Here is a 24,854-nt window from a genome sequence, read left to right on the forward strand (position 1 = left end):
ACAGATACATACCAGTTGTTTTAAAAAAAGATATACATCAAAAACCGAGTTTATTTCTCATTGTGTTATAAATATTAATTGATTGTTAAAAATTATCCTAATTACATACGTATTCTTCAGATTACTTAGAATTTGCATTTAAGGTGTAAAAGGGTAATTAATTAAATAAATGTTACTTTATAATTAATATGGAACATATCTCTTCGCATATAACAATGATAGGTATACTAACTAAATTTATTAATAATGTAATTAACACAGAAAATTTGTAATTTAAAATTTTTGCGCGAGGTTTCTATAGATACCGTTGAAAGCATGCATGGTTTCTCATCTTCCTCGATACATTTGAAACACCGTTTGTTCTCTTTTTCAATATATTGTGAAACAAAATATATAGCGCTACTTTTTTATTAAGCAAATTTATTTCGATCTCATGTCGCTAAGCTTCTTTACATTGCTCGATAAATAAACCCGATCTGATTCGCAGAGGTGCGGCATAAATTTTATATGCGCCGGCTATTTTTGTTGCCTTGTGATTTACTTCCGCGAATCTAAATCGAGCGTTCAATGATCAAAGATCTTTGAAATGTCGCAGATTACTTCGATATTGATGTATATATATATAGTACCTGTATATAACAATTAAAATTCTTAATAAAAAATGGTTTAATTACGAATTATATATAATATAAAAGCAAATAAAATGTTATAATTAATCAAAATAAAATTGACAAAAAATGTTTTAATATCGAAATAAGGTAAATGCACCTATTTGCGTCCATGTATAAGAGTTATAGCAGAATAACAGACCAATAAACTAGTATAATCTATTCCAATTTGATTAAAAATCATTACTGATTGAAAAATATATATTTCTTTATGGAAAAAAGCTTTTGTTTTGACAAATTGCTACATATTGCACCGGAAAATTCTAAAATTACGCGAAGGTATCATTGTATGTCGTTACGTCCGCCTGATTAGTTTTCGAACGTATTTGCGTCCATTGCGTTGCCTACTTTGCGTCAGGACGCAAACTAGTAGGACGATTTGACTGCACTATTTTGCGTCCGTCATGGTTATGGATAAAACGAAAATAAGGATAAAAGGATAAAGATTTTTAATTTATATACCCCAAGGGGCCTTAAAGGGCGTTTTGATGGGACGTACCCAACCCTAACCTTCAATTCATCCACTCCTTTACTGTTTCCTCCTTTGGACCAACAGTTTAACGTCTCTTCCGAAAGACGGAGCCCCCGAATTTCCCTGGCAATCGAGTAGTGCATTTTATTTTAGGAAAAAGAAATGATTTCTATATGAAAAATTGAAATATATAAAGTGCTGAACAAAAAAAAAGTGGTGCGAATTAGCACATGTGTGCTAATTGAGGGTTAAAACACTTGGATTTATTTCGTGATTATTTCTCAAGATCCGCAACAACGACAAAAATGACAGTCACTTTCACCGTCCGATCTGCTAAGAATTTGCCCTCAGCGCACGCGTATAAGTGTGGATATTAATTGATTTTATTATTTTTTAATCAGATTCGGACGCAAATAGGTGGCATTTACCTTAGTACTAATTGAATTTTTATTATAAACAGATATGTTGTATACTATCGATTTAAAATTCAATTTAGAGTTTTACTTTAATGGTGTTTTGGAATTTAATAAAAATGATCGGTAATAGTTAATATTATAATATAAATATAATATTAATTAACTAATGTGATAACTTGCAAATTATATATTTTTAGCTCTTGCTTTACATTCTTTCTATTCGTACATTACTCTCTCTCTCTCTTCCACAGCTTATATTATAATTGCACAATAATTTATATTACATATTCCACTCTCTATTAACTTAATTGTATATTTCATTTTTTACTTTTATAATGAATAACTGCGCAATATCGAATGAATAACGTGGAACGTCTTGCCATTTCACACGACTCGGATGATATTTAGCCGCGATATTCGGGCATAACCACAATTTCCTGCTTTTCGATGGCCAATTATCAAGTGCGGTTTTCTTTATCTGGCTACGAATAAATAACATCGCGCGATTCACAAACACTCAAGTTTTCCGTTAAAATTATTAGTAGAGAAAAGGACATAATAAATAGATAATCAGTAGAATGTAACATGTGACAATTGTATATAATTTAAAAGTCATGCATTGTCAATAAAGATGCTGATTATAACGGACGGATATCAAGATTGATTTCGGTGTAGATTCGTTTATAATAGTTGCGAAATTGTTGACAATTAATCAAATTTAATAGCACTTTTCACGTAAAAAAATGTAGGTGTGTATACTGTATAAAAATAAAAATGTTATTTATTATAGCAACACATGTTTTTTCAATGCTTTTAAAGCTTAAATCTAATACTTGAGGTTAAATCTTAAAGATTTAAATTTGTCATTAAAATGTTTTTGCATTTTGAAAATCATTTACAAAATTTAAATTTGAATTTTTAATTTTAACTTTTACAATTATAATAGATAGTACATGCATTTAAAATAAATTTCTAAAAATAATTATGCATGACATTCACATATGCCGCGCACGTATATATCGGCGATAATTAATTAAATACGGCTTAATTAAATTTAATTAATTAAAACGTACCATATAGTGTTACTAAATGTGTGTTTTATTGCTTTTATTATTACCAATGCATCGCATTCATACGCACGCAAAATTATACTCAAGTTGTGCTAGTTTCAATTGTCGCTTATAAATGATACAAAAAAACGTTTGTTAACTTCAGAGTTTTTTAAACAAATAAGTACTCGGACTCAAAAGGATTAAACTAGGATTTAGTAACAGGGTTCGTCTCGAGGGTGGGAGGGTGGGGGGGCGCATTTCAGATTCAATATCGCTTTATTTACCCTCCGGCGCGATAAGCTGCAAATACATCGATATACTCAACGTATAAGCGCGCGCGCGCGTACACAGAATGCCAGAAAGTGCATCGTAAGCTATTATACCGGTTGGTGCATACTCTTCCTGTTGCCATCTCCGTCTCCGTCTCCTTCCTTTTCTCTCCGTCTCGTTCTCTCGTTTATGCTTTATCCGCGCGTTCGGTCGATCACCCTCCGCTTCCTTCCTCTTCTCCTCGCCGTGCCTTCGCACGATAGCTGTTCGGTTAGCCGCTGACATAGCTATCCCCCTTATCAACCCTCGACCTGCCTCCCTCCCCCCTCTTGTCATTCGAGCTCTCGACCACCCTCGTGACACGCACGCGCGTGACTAAATGCGTGTAGCGACTGGATAAACTGAGAATGCATTAATGCCGCGGTCAAAGCGACCGAAAAAAAAAAACTTGCTTTAATCTGGTTAAATTAAAAAATGTAAATAATCGCTTTACTTTTGATTGGAAATCGCTTTTCTCTCTTAAATCAAGATACAATAACTTTTGAATCAGATAAGTTAATAGGAAATGCGTTAAATAAACTTATTCTGATACTGAAAAAATGAAAAACAGTCTGAAAGAAAATGTTCTAATTAAAAGATTGTGATTATAAAACAATTTTATTTTTAAAATATATTTAGTTTTTGTGTAATTCACATTCGTGCAATAATGTACATAACAGATTTGATCTTCTTCATATTTGTCAAATTTAGGATAAAAAATCAAACAAAGGAGAATTGAGAATTCTTTCTTGCTGAATGTAAATTTGACTTATTCCACGATTTTGAATTTAACTTTGAACTCAGAATTGTGAAACTAATTTTAAATAATTTGAATTTTGAAAAGAAACTAAATGCCTACATTTTAATGAGAAACAATGAACTCTTCAAAGTTTACAGGTAATAATCTAGCAACCCTAAATGCGTGCACAAATGTAAAATGTCAGTACTATAAATTGCTATCGAAAAAGGTCAGGCCGGCTTGGGAATTAAGGTTAAAATTGGTCTCATCGGAATATGTAGGGGATGATCAGTGAAGCACGATTTGGTCCCCGATGATCGTCGATTCGATGCAATATTAATATATATATATACCTATGATGACATATATAAATTCCACACAATGAAATTCTTCATTCGCTCAATATGAATTACATTTTTTGTTAACATTTGTGGGCGTTCTTTTATTTCAATACCCTTTTATATTTAGTATTAATTATTCCGATAAATAAAGCATTCAATAAGAAAAACATCTAAATAAAATTTGTTTGAAATTAATTAAAGAAGAATAAGGGTTCTTTAATTTACGACAAACTACTAATTTTCGATTGCTCTTGAAAGAATGATGTTATAATTTTTATTAAGGAAAAATCCACTCCAAAATATCCAAAAAGTGTCAATGCGCGAAATATGTATGTGAAGTTACATCAGATACTCTGAATAACGTGCTACGCTTTCGGGGCAGAGTACATGCGTTTGCCCGAGCTATAGTTCGTGCGTGTGACGTCATCGGGTGGGTGCGTCGCGACCAGACGATGATAGCGTCGCCGAAGAAGACGAGGAGGACGCGGCGAGGCTCTTCCGCGTTCCTCGCCGAGCCTTCTTCGCGGCGAGGAAGGGACCGACCGACCGGTCGACCGAGCGGCCGCCGCGCCGGTGGGAGGAGGATCGCGTGCTACTTGATCTCGATCAATCTACGGAACACCCGTTAGATTTTATCGCCTCGCGACGAATCGTCGCGTCAATGATCGCTTCTGATTTGAATTCTATTTGGACTTTATTTCCGTGTCATATACATATATATAATTATTGTATTGTATAATGTTGTTTGAATTTTAGACCGCACTTGAGAAAGGCTCGAACCTTGAGCCGAAACGTAGTGCATATACCTTTTACATTGTGCCAGTTAGTCGAGCAATAAAATAATATTTGGGTTAAATTCTATAATTATTCGTAATTGTCGATAACGAGTTCGAAAATGAAGAGAGAGAGAGAGAGAGAGAGAGAGAGAGAGAGAGAGAGAGAGAGAGAGAGAGAGAGAGAGAGAGAGAGAGAGATGGGGAAACAATCGAAGAGGAGTGTTTGCGCTATTCGATTTATACATATATTTTGCCTTGTCTGCGATGAAAACTGCGCTAAAAATCAGAACAAAATTTTTATGTCGCCCATCATATAACTTGGTCTAATAAATGTAAGATCGAATCAATATTTACAAGGTTATGGTAAGAAATTTATGCGCAGTATAAGTTTTTATAAAGTTTCTATAAAATGCACTAAATAATTAAATTGTGCGTTATTTTGCAGAATTCTTAGGCTCCTGAAATTTATATTTATAACTCGTATTTTTTGCGCTATATACTAGCTCTCTTGTTTAAATCAGTCAAAGTGAAGAAAAACATTTTTTAAATTTGATTTTATTGCCATTTTTTGTTCAGGCAAACAATTCTGAACATTTTTGAACGCTTTTTGAAAAAATATTTTCTCACAATCAGTACGGTCCAAACATGACAATCGCACGTGACTATATTGTCATATCATGCGTTATCCAAATAAGTGATAATTTTAATATTAATCCAATTTTTTTAAATAATCCGATATAATCTTGATAAAATTTTTGCTTTTGTTCAAAGCCGTTAAATTTGGGCGCATGTCGAAGAAACAACGGGAGAAGGTCGAAGATGAAGTCAGATTCCACAGGGCGCAGATGAGGGCGGCTTCGGAGACGGCGCCGGACAGCAGCGTGTTCGAGCATCAGACGCCGAGCAGTTCGGATCAACATCATCCTTATAATGGCGGGTAAGTATGGCTAAAAGCTCGGCTAAAAGTATGTATATTGGAATAGAAAAACGTATACGTTATCAATCAAATATTTCTACATTTCTTTCAGAAATGCCCGATACTTTATTAAGTAGAATCTGTTCGTAGCGCACTGTTAAATTTTTAGTGTCAAATTATACTCAATTTGAGTCATTTTCAACCATTCCTATAAGTCGCCTTGCTCCTACTCAATATATCGTCAATTTAACTAAAGCAATGTTTAACTAAATCAATGGAGTTACAATAATACTTTGCTGTGTTGAAATAATAAGTTTCGACACACAGGGTAGTTAAAAATAACAATACGTTATTTAGCTCAAGGTATTGGTTTAAATTTCATCCTTTAATATTTAACAGTGTATACTCAACGTAGAAAATCTGTAACTGATAAAGAGCGCACACGCCAGCTCAATGTATAGCTATCGTTGTAGCTGTATCATTGTCGCAATGTAAAGTTAAATATGGGCGCCGTGGAAAAACACGCGTTCCTCTTACTTCTGTCCGATTAAATCTTGCGCGTTTCTCGTGTACGGTCGCGACTCACGCGGACCTATCATTTGTCCTCGACAGGTACACGTACGGCGGTAGCGAGTACGCGTCGTCGGGTCCCGGCACCGGCGGTTACACGAATTACAATCATCAGGCGATGACGAATTACGAGCTTAGCGCCGACTACGTCGACAGCACGACGACCTACGACCCCAGACCGACGCAGACGCAGGTCGCAGACACCGTCGCGCCCGACACACCCTCGGCCGTCACCGCGACCGGGGTGCTGCCCAGCGTGGTCACTACCGGTAAGTAGTGCTTCATTCGCAATTCCTGATGCACGTGGACCCGTTAATCCCAGTACGATGCGTGTAGTAAGCGCGCACTTTATCGAACGAAATAATAATATCGTGACATATTATTATTAATTGATTGATAAGACATATAATTAGTTTTAATACAAACAGAAATCTCGTAATAGAATCGAAGTTAATTTTTTTTATCATCAAGGGACAATAGAGATAAAAAAAGAAAACTCGTATACAGTTCGAATTTACTTATGTAAATAGGTTCTCAAAATTATTATTTTAAGCTATAGCGATATGGGTGTGTATATATGTATATATAGTAATATTTTCTATGATAATAGATGTTGTTGATATATTGAAGAGAATAAAGATAGAAAAATCTTATTGAATTCAATTTTACAAATAATAACGATAATCTGATTATTAAAATATTAGTCTCGTTTTATGCAAATATGAGGGAATAATAACGACAGATGATCTGCTTTTTTAGCTGGTTTCAATTAAACTATATTTTAAGAGAGCTTAATTACTAAGATATTTAATGAGGAAAGTCAGAAAGTTTGAGAAAACGAATATCCAATCAAATTTCCATTACGAAAAAATGTATTCCAAGTTGGTCAAAGAAATCTTGAAGAAGTGAACGACGACAATTTTGAAACCACGCTGCATAATCCAATTTTTGCGCGCGAAATATTCCTTCAGTAACAAAAATATCATGTTTATATATAAATTGCAAATTTTCAATACGCAAGTTTTATTAAAAAGTTTACACATAAGTATAAAGAGTTAATTTGCTTTCTTCACATTTATTAATTTTTTGCATTTTAATTTATTTCGAAGATACATAAAACTTTCATTTGACACAAAACGGTAGAAATTTCAGTAAAATAATAAAACTAACAGGCGATGGCTTTCGTAAATATAATTCAATGTAATTTTTATATCTTTCTATGAAAATGTTTTCATCAGCATAGATTTATCTCGATGTAATAAAATTGGTACGAGTGCATTACATAAGAGATCATTTTAATAAGTATCCGCTAAATTAGAATTGCAATCATGTGAGCGCAACTGTTAAGTTCTCGCTTCGTAACCGGCACGCTAAATGCATTCCGGAGCACTGTCATTAACTCGAAGTTAATTGCGTTCGCGTCTTTAATGTCACCAGAGTTCCTTCCATCTCACGTCCTTGTCATCGATAATGATTTCTCAAACAAAACCGCAAATATTCTTTGTGTTCTATTGCGCGACAATCGTTTTTGTAATATTGGCACAAATATTTTCTTCATAATTTTTGTTTTAATATAATGCACATTCATATTTATACATATTTATATACATATAATATACATACAGGGTGATCTTAGTTCGAGTTCACTTAGCTCGAGCATTTGAAATATCTCACTTGTTTTTGATGATACGAAAAAAAATGTCTGAAGAAAAAGTTTCACTATTCGAGGGAGCAATTATGATGACAGAAAAAGTTTTTTTCAAGGTTATTTTTTTGTGATATTAAGGCCAATATTTAAAAAAAATAGAACCATGTGTTTTTGTTTGTACGACATTATATAGTCAACATCGAGAAGAGTTCAGTGACCTACGATAACATCTTCAAACGATGTATCACATATACATATATCATGTATCATACTGTATATATTACATAACTCAATTTCGTAATCATTAATCACAAAAATAATAATTCTGAAATGTATCTTTTAATATTATTCACTTTTACGTCGCAAGTACTTCCGTTGGTATCAGGAAAATTTTACACGAAAGTAATCTTTTTAATTTATTTGTATTCGTATATGCAATGACAATTTACACTTAATTCACACACCGAAAATTGTTTTTACATTGCTCGACTATAAGTACAACAATTTATATACATTGAAAAAAATATACTTAGATCCAAGAAAATATTTTTTTACATAGTGCCAATGGCTTATTTACTTAATATAATCATATATTTATATATATATATATATATATATATATTTATATATATATTTAGAATTAGATATCTTTACTTAAATTAAGTAAAAATATATAATTCTAACTATATATATATATATATATATATATATATATATCATATATATCATAATCACACATATATATATATGTGATTATATTAAGTAAATAAATCATTGGTACTATGTAAAAAAAAAAATGTTCTTGGATCTAAGTTTTTTTTTCAGTGTAACCGGAACATTATCAATGCTCTATAAATATATGATTGTATAAAGATTTCCATATTATGAAAAATTATAACTTCAAATAGACAAGTACATATTATAGCAAAACTGTTCATGATTAATTTATATTGATTAATTCTTCTAATTCACAATTTTTTATACTTTATTATATATTGAAAATTTATTTGATATATATATTTTATTAACTTAAAATTTAAAATTTATTAACATATCCGTGCGATACTTATGTCTTTCCACCACAAAATCAATTATGTTCGTTTTCGAATTGACTTGGGTTTAATTAACAAAGCTTTCAACGTGTAGTTTCACTGAGATCGATCAAAACTGACTTCAATTCAATACATAGTGACGAAACTTTGCGTAGGAACGAAGTGGATCAATGATGTACTATGCAATCGGTTGATGTTTATTATTCGTTATCGAAGAAACCGCGCGCGCGCGCGCGCGCACACACACACACACACACACACACACACACACACACACACACACACACACACACACACACACACACACACACACACACACACACACACACACACACACACACACACACACACACACACATCCACATCCACATCCACATCCACATCCACATATTCTCAGAAAGAACAATTACTGAAATGTGAAAAACATTATATCACCACGACTTTTTAAAAGAAAATTTTATTCTTCTTATTTCATTACAATCATAATATTATGAAAAATTTATAAAAACAATTTTTAAATATTGATATTATTGAAACATATCTGTTGTCACAACAGTGTTGTGTTCAGCGAAACGTTTGTTTTATTTGTGAATTAATAACATAATATCAAATAATAAATATGTTTTTACACGATTGAGTTTCATAATAATATCAAAATAAATTTAGTATCATTAGTATCAAATACGAGTGCAAAATTCTCCCAACAACCATTTGTGTAATATAATTGAAATTTTTATTTCGACAAAATTGCCGCAAAATAGAATACATTTAGTCTTGCTAAGGGGAAACATTATCACAACATTTAAACGTGCCACGTTCTTCATTTCACAAAAATGTGACGATGACATACGACACAGTAAACTTATCTTTTTATTTATTGAGAGACTCACTCCAAGTTTTAATTGAAACTTTAAGTGAATCTTTACAGATGCTTTGATAATAATTTCAGTTCAATTGTATAGTTCGCTTTCAATTGTACAAAGCGTCTCGTCGACTATTACTATTAACAGAGAAGTTTTTAGTTTACTCAACTTTTCTTTAGTTATTACTTAGACAAGATCTACAAGATCTAAATATTTAATATTGAAACTATCGGAACTTAATAATTAAAATTTTTCAAACAACTCTTAAAAAAGTTTGATTCCTTCGAGTTTGAGCAATTTTCCTTCGAGAACGATGTTTCTCTCTTATTGAAATTTCTTAAGTAGAAAGATATCTTTTTGGATATCTTTCTAGAAATTTAAATAAAATATATCTTACATATGTGCCATTTACATTCTATATTTTAATAAAAAAATAAATATTTTTCTAAGCTGTACCTTAATAAAAAAGAAGTAAGAGGTGCGCATATACACAACGCACAATACACGTGCACACACTGCACACATTCCAGTTTGTTTAGACATAAGTTGGGCCCCTGCATAGGGCTCATTCACAGAACTGAAATATTTAGACCTATTCGGTCCAACCCTCGAGACCAATTCAAGCCCTCGTGAACTTTGACTTTTCGGCACATCAGGGAAGTCTCTGTCCGCCTCGACGACCGGGAGCGGCGCAGGGGGTGGCGGTACCGGCGGCGGAGGCGGCGGCGGGGGCGGCGGCGGCGGCGCAGGAGGAGGAGGAGGCGGAGGAGGCGGCGGTGGCGGCAGTAGTGGTGGTGGTAATAACGGTGGTGGCGGTACTGGTAGCGGTAATGGTAGTGGTAGCGGCGGCGGCAGCGGCGGCGGCGGCGGTGGTAGTTCCACCGCGGCCGCCGGCGGGGCTGCCGGGGGCGGTGGCGGCGGAGGCGGCAGCGGCTCCCTGAGCGGCGGCGGAATCGTCGCCGTGAAGCAGGAGACCACCGTCGAGCTCGCCGGCCTGGGCCACGGCTCGTACACGATGGTTGACTCGACGACCTTCCTTAGCGGGCAGCAACAGAGGGTCAGCAACCCGTCTGAGGATGACGAAGTGCCGAGTCTGCCCAGTATGTCCCATGCAATGAGATGTGAGGTTACGTTTGTGTCCCTTTGCATGCCCTCATCTCTCCTAGGCTCACTTCTGCTCGTTCCTTATGGCGGGGAAGTTTTGAAGGACCAAACGAAATTTTCCAGGGAAATCTCGTGGTGAAGTTTAATTAAGAAGGGATTTATCAGAATTGATTTTAATAAATCTCTTAAGTTTGCACTCCATTTTTTAAAAAATGTTTTACACACACACACACACACACACACACACACACACACACATACTCATTTATGTAGTATAAAAATTAGATACAAATGCTGTACAAAAAATTGTTGAACTAAACATACCTGGAAAAGATATAATTTTTCAACAACGCATTCCGAAAAGCTTCGAAAATCTTACTAAAAATAATATACACTGTATTATAAATTTAGCTTTTTACCTCTGTAATTTACAATTTATAAAATTTTCATACTGGACTTAAAAAAATCTACACATACATATTTTTTTTCTTCTAAGATAAATGGACCGTAATATTTACAAATATTATACTGTAATATCTTGAAATAATTTAAGATAGTGAGGTAAAACTATTATGTTATAATATGAAATCTTGAGGAAAGGCGATTTGCCAACGAAATTCATTAATCAACGTGGAAACTAGTCCAACCTCATGAAAAATTCATAAAGGGTTATTCAAAAATGGTAATTACTTGTTCTTTTATGTTACAAGGTACGACGCTATCTACTTGCTGACGCGATAAAATTATTATAAACGTTTTAGTGTATTTAATTACATGATAAAATGTTGGTCCTCTAAAACTTTATCTAGAAAGTTGAATGTTTGCGTTATTTTGAATGTTCATTTTACGTATACAACGTTTATTAATGTAAAATAATTATGTTCTTTCCCAACGCTTTACCTATTTTACGGTTACATTGCCAGAGAAATTGTAAAATCTAGCGTTTATTAATCTTTTATATTATTATTCTTTATATCCATTCATTTTTTATTTCTTCTGCATGATGTAGTTATACATAAATTATTTGTAAACTTTGTAAATTTTTTGCCTGAATTCCTATACATTTTTGCTTTTGTTATTTTCACATGCCATAATTATGGAAATGTAGAGTTCATTTAATTTGTCTTACATTGACTTTTTGCGGCTGCATTTTTTGTTTGAAAGTAGTTTTTGAATTTATTATATATACATACATAAAATGTACATAAATGAAGACATTTTTGTAGAATCGCGTTTATTAATTTTTGTGTATTTATCCATTTTTAATCTTCGCTGTATAATGTTATATAGTTAAATAATTTATAAACTCTGTAAATTTCTTTTCATGGCATTCTATACATTTTTGCTTTTATTAATTTCACATATTACGATTATACAAAAAATATAGAGTTTATTTCAGTTTTTTTATATTACTTTTTTTGCGGCTGCATTTCTTGTTTGGAAGTTACTTCTGAGTTTATTATATATATGTACAAAAATGTACATAAATAAATATATTTTTCAACAAAATATGTTTTTTTCGCGTTAACCATATACAAATTTCTGTTTTATATAGGGTGACGCATAAAACCGGACCCAAACGCAAAATACAGTTATAAAGAACTGTTTAGGGCCGGTTCGCGCCACTCCGTATATTTATATTTATATAGATACCTATATATTTTGTTATCACTAATTTCAATCATCAATATATCTAACAGATATATAAGTATATGCACGAAACTCTATTGCACAAACATAGCTTCAGCATGAATTACTTACGTCTTTGCAACATAACAATCCACCGAATAAATCATTTCATTCAAATCATTGTCATTATTATATCATTATTTAGGGTCCTTGTACCAAATATCTTTTTAGAAAAAATAATTCTTATGATGAATATGAGAACAAAATTCTTCAATAGTTACAAATAACAATTTATGAGATGATTACATAGAGATAATTATTGCAACGGGGGATTAATGTGAATCACACAATTGCACGTTTAAGCGCTTTAAACCGAATAAGTTGTTCTATCTTTATATCGCTATTATTTTTTAAATGTGAACGCATATATATTATGGAAAGGAGCCTATTACAAGCGGCAAATTCGCCGGACTTTCGCAGATCCGGCACAAATCAGCGAGCTTCTCTCGAAAACGATAGCGGACGCGCATGCGAGGACATGCCTGGTGTCGACGGAACAGATCCAGGAGTCCTTCCGGAAGCCCACCGATATCTCCAGAATGATCTACTACAAGAACATGGCGCACGAGCAGCTCTGGCTGGAGTGCGCCCAAAAGCTGACCACCGTCATCCAGCAGATCATCGAATTCGCCAAAATGGTCCCTGGATTCATGAAACTCTCGCAGGACGACCAGATTGTTTTATTAAAGGCCGGTATGTAACTGCATCGGCATAAGCACGGTTTTTCTCTTACCAGCGGTAAAATTTTATTGCTCTTTCGCGCGTGCTCTTGCGCGCGATTTGACCGCAAATTTTTAAGAATTTAATCTGAAGATTAATTATTCTACTTTTAATTCTTAAGTGGAACAGGTAAGTAACTGCATAATACTTACTTAACGCAGTTGCTATTGATTTTTCAAATTTAAATATATTAATATTGACAATAAATAAGTGAGATACGACCGTACGATATACAATTAAGATAAGAAAAATGCCGTTAAACGGTCAAGACTGGATCTTGGTTGCCTAATAATATTATTCGCGTGAATTTTGGCAACGTGCAATTCTTCACCTTGGTCATTATTAATATTTTATTGTAAAAAAAATTATAATAAAATTTTTTGAACATTTGTCAGTTTTGTTTAAGTGTTAATAAATTAATAAATACTATGTTACCGCTTGGATATATGTAATCGTTTCTTGTTGCATTAGAACAGTGAAGATAATCTCCGTCAGTTTCTTAAAGAATCTATAGATAAGTTGAAAGTGAGAAAGTGTAATATCTATGCTAATATCCTGCTAAAATGTAATAGGTTCCTTCGAGTTGGCTGTGCTACGAATGAGCAGGTACCTCGATCTCCAGCAAAACTGCGTCCTATACGGCGACACCTTGCTACCGCAGGAGGCGTTTTATACGACGGATACGGCGGAAATGAAGCTTGTTTCCTGCGTGTTCGAGCTGGCCAGAAGCATCGCCGAGCTGAAGCTCACCGAAACTGAGTTGGCGCTCTATAGCGCGGCTGTTCTACTTAGCCCTGGTGAGTGGCACGAACGCACAAAAGTGTTTCCCACAAGTCTGTTACATAAATTTTTTTAAAATTACAAAAAATATCTATGTATATATATATCTATGTATATATCATTAACTTTAAAATTTTAATACTCACGCTTAAATTCATCTTAATAAGTGTATCAATACTGTGTATCAAGTATATATTTCGTTACACATATATCATCCATTTCATACACAAATATATATTTCATTGCTTTATTTTATCAGCATTATTTGTTATATCAAGGATGAAAAAATCGCGTTTCTTTTTTTTTTTAATAATGTATGGAAACATCTGACTTTTCTGGCAACAATATTTCCGATGGAAGGTCTGTAAAGTTAATCGAGTTGAATTATAAGAAATTAACAGAATAAAAGAAATCTCGTCTTTTTTTGCCTTTGCTGTATAAGCAATGCCGTAGTTGACTGACTTACGGTATCTTGCGCAGATCGACCGGGACTGAAGTGCCTGGGAGACATCAATAGGCTGTCGCAGGCGGTGATCAGGGCGTTGAGGTCGGAACTGGATCGGAATCACGTTACGCCGATCAAGGGCGATGTGACCGTGTGCGACGCGATTCTCGCCAAAATATCGCAGCTACGGGAGATCTCGCTGCTACACATGGACGCGCTGGCGAAGTTCAAACGGTCGCAGCCACACCTCGAGTTCCCGGCCCTCCACAAGGAACTCTTCAGTGTCGATAGCTGAACGAACGACGCGGCGCGGAACGTCGTCCCGGCGCTGCCGAGCGGACAGGAGCGCGAGTAGCGTCCCCGGACCTTGCTCGGTCAAGGTGAGTCCGACCGTCCCGGAAGAGAGAGATACCCAACGAGCTCTCGTGGAACCGGGGGACCGGAAGTGGCGACGCTTCCTAGGAAGAATCCGCGAGCCGGCTCGGATGAGAAAAACGATCTCGATGACGAGAGACGAGGTAACACGAGTGTCGTCAATCACAGATCTGATCGATCGTGTCGGCGAAATCCGTCTCGTCGCGAAACGAGTGAAAAGAGGTTGTTGCCTGTGTGTCGGGGACAACGGGACAGAGGCAACGCGAAATCATGGCAGTCGTTTACATTATGTTAGCTTCACGAGTCTTCGGATCGGAGATTCGTGCTTTTAAGACGACTACTTTTAAGACGATTCATTAAAAACAGGTACTCGGAAAAGCGAAGAACGATGTCAGAATGTTTATCTGGATTCTGCGATTTAGGATGCAGTCGTAGTCACATGGTACATTTAGCGCTAAATGTGGCTCTACAGTTTTCAGCTCATTATTACGATTCTTACATTAGATGATATTAGGTGAATAAATCATGTTCAAATGTCAAATATATGAAGTAAATGAAAACTATAATCTCTAGAATGGTTAAATAGAAAGCTGTTTAAAATAATTTAGAATTGTTTGACGTTGTTTTATTTGAAAAAATGCACAAAAGTGATAAATTTAGTGCACAAAATAAAGATTTTAATAATTTTAAAGTTAATGATTAGAAATGTAAAATTAATGTTGATATTTATAAATTACTATAATAAAGGATTTATAAATATAACGATTTATAAAGCGACGTGTTCTAAAATCCAAATAAAGATTAAAATATATATCTTTTTATAGATTTATATTTTAAATATTTGGTTATTTTTTAATGACCAGTGATATCGCATGATTTTGTTACTTCTAAACAAATAACTTTGTAGTCTTCGTGATACCGAAAAAAATATGTATACGTCTTTTATCAGACTTTTATTTTATTTAAAATTAAGTTTGAATAAAATCGTATTAACGATTAAAATACAAGCGGGCTTGTATTTGAAAAATTCTTAATAATATAATCACTGATACGAATAAAAAGCAAATAAGAGCCATCACACGCATGTATCGAGAAGAAGGTTACGTATAATTCCAACACGAAAAAAATGCGCGACGATGGGAAATTTTCTGTATTTATTTTATATTTTATTTATTTAATTATTATATAATATATACTTGTTGCAGGATTTGTAAATCTTAATAGGGGGATGTAAAATAAATAAAAATATATCATTTTATATGACAACAATATGATTTTTAAATCGGCATTATTTTGTTAAAAGTTAATATTACATACGAGACGTATTATAAGAAAGGTATGAAAGTATCTAGATGCTTTTTAAATAAAAAAGTTAGCATTTCTAATTTTTTACTAAATTAATAGGTAATACATAAAATATTTATTTTTATAATGCATTGTCATATGCACGCAAACAAAAGGGTAAAATTTCGAGCTATCAGTATACTTTTCATTGCAAACATAAATAGTTGCCTGACATCGTTTTTTACAAAATCGCTTGTCCGGGTACCAGTATATTAAACATTCGGGAGTCTTACATCGCGCTATATTTATTGCGCTATATTGTATATAATATCTTTCTTATTGTTCAAATTGCAAGGAAGAGAAAAAGAATGAATCTTTAAGAAAATAACAAAGGTGAACGAACTCCCGATTGTCCGCGCGTACGAATTTTTTTACAATATTTTAACTCGTGGGATGCATATGACATAATAAACAATACGTAATATGCAAGTTTTAACCCTTTAATCGGTAAATTATATCTATTTTATATTTTATTATATTTGAAAGGAAATATTAAAGATCCTTGGTTAAATCTACCGTTACTTGTATTTTATGAAGAAAGTGTAAAAATTGATCACAAAATTCATAAACATTATTTTGTACAATACAAGTGATTATCACTTATTATCTATTAGTTTAACGATAATTCGAATAATTTGATTACTGCTTATATAGCATACTGAGTTGAAAACCGTAAACGAGATAAACTCAATACTGCCGTTAAAAGGGTTCAAACTGATGAATTAGAAAATAATTTGTAAATATGCTTATACGGTTACCAAAAATCTGATACGAAATCAGATCGACCCTGTTTCTCCTTCTGAAACGTCCTCGACTCTTCGATCCTTCAAAAAGTGATAAAAATATGACTTATCAGCTGATTGACATTTTTGCAATTTATAGTGTTTATAATATATAGTACAGCAATTTTCTTTAAATCAAATCTCTTCTACAAATGTTAGATCCTAAACAATATTGCCTGGACGTCTTGAACGAGAAATCAAAGTATATTAACGACGGATGAATATGATTGAAACTGAATCAGAGTTTAAAGATTGTTTGTAAAAACCTTAATTTTACTAATTCTGTATCAATCTTCTCCATCTCTTCTGAACGCTAAGGAAATGTTATTCCATTTATTATACTTTCACGGAAATACAAACTTTTAATCCGAAAAAATCTGATTCATTCTCCACAATCCCTTTCATCCGCGGTTACTTCAAACCAGGTGGCTTGAATTCCAACCGATCAGCCTACCGGATAGCGTTTTATTGACCGTAATACATACTAACTTATTTGTTAAACGTTAGACTTTGCCTCAATTTTAATTACGTTATGTTAAACTTTGTATGCGTTTATATATATTTTAAGATATTTTTCGTTCGTAATTACAAAGTATTACAATTAACACGGTTGAATCGGAAAATCGTAGTGGATAATTCGATAAGGGTGCGTAACTATAAGAGGTACGCAAGATAAGTTTGTTTTTTAATGTCAACGAGAGTGGACATTTTGTTACCAATGATTGGATTTCAAGCTGCAGGATGTTCCAAAGAGGTATATATCGATATGACAAGATTCTTTGATCTTTTTATTTAAGTTTCTTGCGATTTATCTGCGAAACTTAATTGCGGTAGTTAATTTATAATTAATATCAAAATTATTTCTTTCTTTTTATTAAAATTAACTTTTATGAACTTATGAGATGGATAAAAATAGCTTATTTTGTATATAATTTACAGTACATACTTTATCATAAGGGAAATTTAATTAAAGACAACATTAAATTTAATTAAAAAAAACATTTGTATTTATGATTTTTCCAATAAATCTTGCGATTGTGATATCTTTTTGGGACGTTTTGTATTTTTTGCTTGTATAATAAAATTGTGTTGAATTACATTATTCGCTATGTCATATAGTAGAAAATGATATTATCGTGCAAATAAGCGTTGAAATCAAATTAAAATGTCCGGTAGGCTTTCAAATGTATGTCACGATGGACCGTCTTATTGTTAGATAAAAGTATATCGAATGATGCCTCTCTTGAAAGGCAACCATAATTGGTTGCCTATCCTCAGTCGGATGATTCTTCCTAGGAAACGTCAAGCTAAGCACACTTAAGGTAAATCTAGGAAAGTAGGAAAAGTTATACGATAGAATCACGCGAAGAAGAAAAAACACATCGAGACTGGAACGCTGGTACATGGCCTCGCTAATCGTTGACAGATATTTTGAGGATTTATTATACGAACGGAAGAACTTTGTAATCTAATTTTCAAGCTGGAGAGTTTTTAGTTTTAAATGGAATGAGGTAAACTAGAAAATATATTTTACGAGAGATTGTCTTTTCGAGATATGACGTAACAAATTTAGGACGTATGTATTTCTTTCAAAGTAGATTTTAGATAATTAAAAAAGTAAAACAAATATATGCGGATCTCTTTATCGTTGTCAAGTGAACGCGTATAGTTATATAGTTTGTTAATATACGATAAATAAGTAGTTAGTGAAATGAATAGTATCTACCACAAACTCAATTTTAATTTTGTTTCACTTGTTTTCGATTATGGTCATGAAATCAGCGATTTATTTTATACTTATCGCACATTTTTTAATTCTTATTACATACAATAATATCCAACATTTAAAAAATGAATATATATATATAAATATATATATGTATATACAAGTTAAATAAGCATACATTACTTGGTATTTACTATTCGTTGTTTTTTTTTTCTATTTTTCTGCTTCAAAGAAAATGTGATAGAAAGCTTAAGTTACAAAGCTGACTTAAGTTAGCACTTTGTCCGATCACGCGTAGATCATCTACTGGCGTTCGGTGAACCGCGATCATCTCAAACGCATTCTTCACGACGGCGACGACGACAATGACGATGACGATGATAACGACGTCAGGTACATTATACACAATCGACTGAATAGTTCTATATTCATACGGTGCTTACGACAGGGAGCAAACCAGGTACAAGCGTTATTTAACCGTATATTCGTCTCCTTTCTGTTGCAGATTATTTCCTTCGTAATGAACGTATTGGGCCTTAAATAAACATAAAAAAAACATTGTTATATATAAAGTATACATAAAAAAGCAACATAAAGTATATATACAGAAGAAATATATATATATATAAATATAAAGTATAAATATATACATATATATATATATAGTGTGGATGCGTATGTGTATACACGCGCGAACGATACGTCTTGGGGAAGCAGAGGTGTATACACATACGCGTGTCGTTATAAGATTATATTATATAGACCGAGAGAAAAAAATCGCGAACGCGTGCGAAAAGGGTGCGAGTGAGAGCGTGAGGCAAGTGCGTGTGTGTGAGCGAGAAACGACGAGTGTGAGTGCTGATCGGAGAGAGATATCGGTTGTTACGATACACACACATACATAAAGTATATATTGTATTAACTAAAAAAAGAAATAGTGGACGGGGTGGAGAGGGGCAGAGGAGAACGGTGATTAACCCGAGTCCCCGCCGGGACGGTCCGAGGGTGGATCCGCGAATAATCGAGGACCGCGATGTTTCCGCGAAAAGTGAATCTCGGTTGGGCCGCACGTGCGAGACATAGACAGACCGATATTATCGCACCGTCGAACATGAGAGTGAACAGGCGGGCGAATCCGAATAGCATCGACGAAGGGTGTAGAGCTTTATTGCAGAGGACGAGGAACCGTGAAACCGCGCCGGAGTTTAGGTGTAATTAAGCGCGATATAATGACGACGACGTGGACGTCTCTGTTCCCATTACAGTTTTTCTCCGCAAGCTTTCACTCGATCATCTCTTTCCCATTTCTATTTTTATCTTGCCCCTGTTAATTACCGCACCTGTGTACCGATTGTTAATGACGTAATTATTAGTGATAAAAATATGTGATGATGATACGGGATAGACAAACGCTTATAGGGAATTAAGAAGTTCGATGAAGACTGTTAAAAGTTAGGAAAGGGAGAAACTTAGGGACAGATATAAAAAGAGAAGGATATAAAAAGTTTAAAGCCAATTAGGGGCTGAAAATCGAAACAAGAAAATAACAGAATTTGTAGAACTTATAAAAGCATGATATATTGATTGTCATTATCGTACGATTGACATGTACGAATTGTGAAACAATTGGAGCCTTTTTTCTCTGCTCGTGCAGTCTGTAAAGGACCGATATATTTATTCGCTAAATGTTCGAACACAAATGTTGATCGAGTAAGGACATATACGCAGCAAGTACAGCATCTTCTATTTAAAGATACGACAAAATTACTCTTTCAATCACGTTGTCATATCAACGCGCGTCACATTACCCATTCGATAGGAACAATTTCTTTCAACTTAGAATATTCGGCGATTAAACGTACCCTTTTACGTGCAATTAGTTAAAAACTCAAAAACATCGGCTGCGGTTGCGCGTTCTGTCGCCGCCGCGAGTTCGAGTAGTGATTCGAGATTCGAATATAGTTCTGAGCTACTTTATAGCTTAAATACATCTATAAATAAATAAATATATATATAAATATATAAATATATAAATAATTATATATAAACACTATATATATATATATATATATGAGAGTATATTTCGGCGGAACTACCGAGATTCGACAGTCCTCGCGATTGATAAGAATAATGAGCGATTATAAAGAGTGATCTCGTCCCCGGACCAACCCGGCCGGATCTCACGGTGACACGTAACACGCTCACGAATCCATATACATATACATACATGCATATACGTACACACATACATTCTTATATACAACATATACACGCAGAGACAGACAGACAGAGGAAAAAAGGAAAGGAAGTGAAAGAGAGAAAGAAAGAGAGAATGATAGTGAGAGAGCGAGAGAGAGAGAGAGAGAGAGAGAGAGAAAGAGAAAAAAAACGTTATACGAATCGATATGCGCGGATGCGACTTTCACGGATGCAGACGTAGATAGAGCTAACCGACCGCCATTATGTGGGCGCATTAAAAAACGTTTTTGGTACTATACGGCACTTGTATGACGCGTCTCTTTATACGTAAACCCGTACTTCTTATGGATAAAGAAAGAAAAAAGAGAAAAAAATGACACAATAGCCCGTTGTCGCGCGCTGAGACACCCTCACGAGGCATTTACATATATATATATATATATATATATATATATATATATACACACACGCACCGTCACCGGCTTTCCTCGCTGTCGTCGATCGTTGATCGAAGATATGATGAAGATCGAGATGGATTTAAGTAACGGCTCGCCGTTTGCTCGTCGACACTTTCGCGACCGCCCGCATATTTTTAGCTGAAAATTACGCCGTCGTCGTTCGGTACCGGGCCGATTAAAAAAAAGTATTCGTACGCCTTCGCGTTGTTACTAAGTATAAAATTATGTTGCTGAGTGGCAGGCTGGAATAAAAAGAGGGGTATTCGTACGCCATCGCTTTATTGCTATAAATAACATTACGTCGTTAAGGAGCAGGCTGAAATAATAAAAGTATTGGTACGCGTCACATTGTACTTTTATTATAAATATCTTTAACTCTCTCGTTGTGCGTAACGCAATATTAAATTCTTTAAGAAGACGTACGGATGGATAATAATGTGTGATGTATGTAATTACAGCATATTTTAATTAAAGGTTATTTATAGTGATGACGTGCGAATACCGTTTGTCTCGTTCTATAATGAATTTCTTTAAGATGAACTATAAATATTGCAGCTACTTATGTAAACCCTAAACGGTATATAAGCGGGGTCTGACAGACCGTTTTTAATTACCAGACGTTATAGAAATTTTATAACGCTCTATTATTATTATTTGTTTGTATTTATAAAGTTTAATATAAATGAATAAAATCTAATTTCCACACACGTAGATTTCGGACACATTTATTTTCATTATATATGATTATACATTATATTACCATTTATGCAACATCCCTCTTTGTACTGTATGTCGGCCCCTTTAATTATATATCATTACGTAAGTAAAATAATTTATACTGTTTAGGGTCTCCAACAGAAATATTATATATTTAACTCATTATTATCCTTATATCAAAAGCTTATAATAAAACTATTAATGATAATGAAATAATGCTAAAGAAAGAGCATCACTTTACATTTAATAATATTAATAACATGATCTTACGTAAAAGAGCATAATATAAATATAATTGCGACTTTTAATGAGTTAAATGTATCGATATTAAAGTTGTATTAATCTACAGTTGAATATATATTAGTGGTCGCGAAAGTGTTAAGAATGTATTGTTGTTAGCCTTACATGTATATACATATATATAGTTCAATTTTTATTGCGTATTTATGTATTTTTATCTTTTTGATATTGGATAACAAAAGTGTATATATATATATATTAATTCCTCGCGTTGAGACAATTCAATCAATTTAAATGACAACTTACAATTTTTACAATGACTTCATAATTGTCAAATGGATTATTGTTTATTCGTTAATGACAAAACAAATTTTACATACAAGTATTTAATATGATATAATATGACATTAGAATGGCTCATCAATATGATATATTAACTCAATAGAATGTCAATGCTGCATTTGTTAAACTTCGTAAAAGATTGGAGAGTACTAATTTTAAAAATAAGATCTAACTTCTTGATACTTGAAAAGTATCTCACGTTTTTCAAATTTCAGAATTTCGAGTGTCTGCTCTTTTCATTTTTGAGTCTATCTCATTTCCAAATCAGTTTAACTCTTAGATTCTCGAGCCTTTTGAATATTTTAATCGTTGAATGTTTGTTATACATATATTTGCTTCTTGCATTTTTTAATTGGATTATCTAAAAAAAATTCTTAGTCATTGCCAAGGCAGCGAAGAATGAACCAACAAGCTTGCTTTAGCTTTCTAACTGACTGAAATACTGATATTTATGTTACTTTAGATTTGATGATATGATTTATCATATAACTTTTAATTGATATGAGCGAACATAATTGATTTTTTATTCTCTTCAAAAATATTTATTTGTTACAAAGAACAAAACGTTATTTTAAAATAATTTTAGAATAAGATGAAATCAGAATTGCGCAACCCTAATTATATGATAAGATCACAAGTAGATAAGTGAGAAATAACTTTCGGATGCATATGCTAGGTCAATTTCATTCTAACATATTTCTGTTTACAGTCAAATAAACGTATATTTGCATTTTTTACATAATTGCTAAATATAATTACATTATAACATTGAAAAATAGTACGAAAGAATAATAAGTCTATTTTTCTAAATTTTTTATTGAAAATAAAGCCATCTAGGCATCACAAGAGGGGCAGCTTTAGTTACTTCATATATTTTTTTAAGATGTTTAATAAATTAACGATAATATTTCTTTCTGAAAGCCAGGACATAAATTGCTTTTTCAAATATTGAGCTTATTTTCTTAATTGCGACATATTTATATTATGTTCACTTGTCTTGTTTCTTAAAATCTTATCTTGTTTCTTCTAAAAAATAATACGATTTTCTATATATCAAACAGCACAAAATTTAATCGTAAATGTTTTTAATGAATCAATCTCGTTACCATTGACGAAATTAGTGGAAAAGGCTAATTATTCTTTTATCATTCATCACGAGATTAGAACGTGCTCGTTTACGCAACGGTGTGCAGACAAAAGTATCTTAATATGTATCCGAGAGAATCGTAGATTCGCAATCGAGAGAGGATCGACGAGAGCGATGGCGAATCCGTCACGGTGCGCCGACTGACACGCTTTTGGACGGTTGCATATAGTTATAGCGAGAAATTAAGAGAATGCATATTATTCTGCCGATTAACGAGTAAGTGCGTAGGATTCGTTTAATTGTAGATCGAACACGATACACAGTCACACGTTACGCGCGAGTGCAAGATGCATATTACCATCTACGACCCTTCTTCGCTCACATCTCTATCCCCTTTACTCGAGAGCAACACGCATACACGCATATACACCCACAGAACACATACACACATGCACATAAACACAAACACGCACATACACGCATACATACATACATATATACACAAATATATCCATACAAATTTACACACGCATACGCGTACAATAAAGGCGCAACACATACACCCGCACGCACGTTGCAATTAGACGTTATTATTATCGCAATTTGGAGTTAAATTTTATAATATATAATATATAAAAAAATATATATAATAAATATATATATAAAAGTTGACGGATAATATATAGAGTTATGTTAAATATCTAAAAAAAGGTATTCATGTGTTTCTCATGTGTGAATACATTATCCTTTTTGTTGCGCAATCACAATCGCGAGATTTTCCCTTTTCTCTCGTATAATCCCTGAAATAGCTTAAATGAATACAGAAAATATTTGCACATTATAGAGAGTTCTCATTGTAGGGGTCCTTTAATTTTTATTATATTATATAACATTAAATTATTTTACTCACATGTACATCTTAATAAATATATAAATCAAGATTTTAACAAAAAATGATTAACGTATTAAAAAGTCATATACTTAATCTTATAAATATTTGAAATTTATTTCTAATGAAAAATTA

At 33.4% G+C, this 24,854-nt stretch overlaps 1 protein-coding gene across 12 annotated transcripts in view; it reads left to right on the forward strand.

The window, feature by feature from the left end:
- Hr3 (nuclear hormone receptor 3 ROR-beta) overlaps positions 1 to 21,151 on the forward strand; it is a 108,027-nt gene extending 86,876 nt beyond the window's left edge. For 9 of the 12 annotated variants that reach the window (XM_077404824.1, XM_077404813.1, XM_077404821.1 and 6 more), the window contains 7 exons: positions 5,545 to 5,710; positions 6,302 to 6,528; positions 10,479 to 10,943; positions 13,036 to 13,308; positions 13,908 to 14,132; positions 14,596 to 14,940; positions 19,293 to 21,151. In XM_077404824.1, coding sequence (XP_077260950.1) covers positions 5,545 to 5,710; positions 6,302 to 6,528; positions 10,479 to 10,943; positions 13,036 to 13,308; positions 13,908 to 14,132; positions 14,596 to 14,855 — 1,616 coding nt within the window. In that variant the 3' untranslated portion in view covers positions 14,856 to 14,940; positions 19,293 to 21,151. Of the gene's footprint in view, positions 1 to 5,544; positions 5,711 to 6,301; positions 6,529 to 10,478; positions 10,944 to 13,035; positions 13,309 to 13,907; positions 14,133 to 14,595 lie in introns of all 12 variants that reach the window. The other 3 variants (XM_077404815.1, XM_077404814.1, XM_077404825.1) reach the window with 3 other exon arrangements.
- Positions 21,152 to 24,854: the final 3,703 nt, after the last annotated feature.

The sequence above is a fragment of the Temnothorax americanus genome, unplaced genomic scaffold (genome assembly GCF_048541705.1).
Source record: "Temnothorax americanus isolate GAGA-0224 unplaced genomic scaffold, ASM4854170v1 Scaffold2, whole genome shotgun sequence".
Lineage (NCBI taxonomy): Eukaryota > Metazoa > Arthropoda > Insecta > Hymenoptera > Formicidae > Temnothorax > Temnothorax americanus.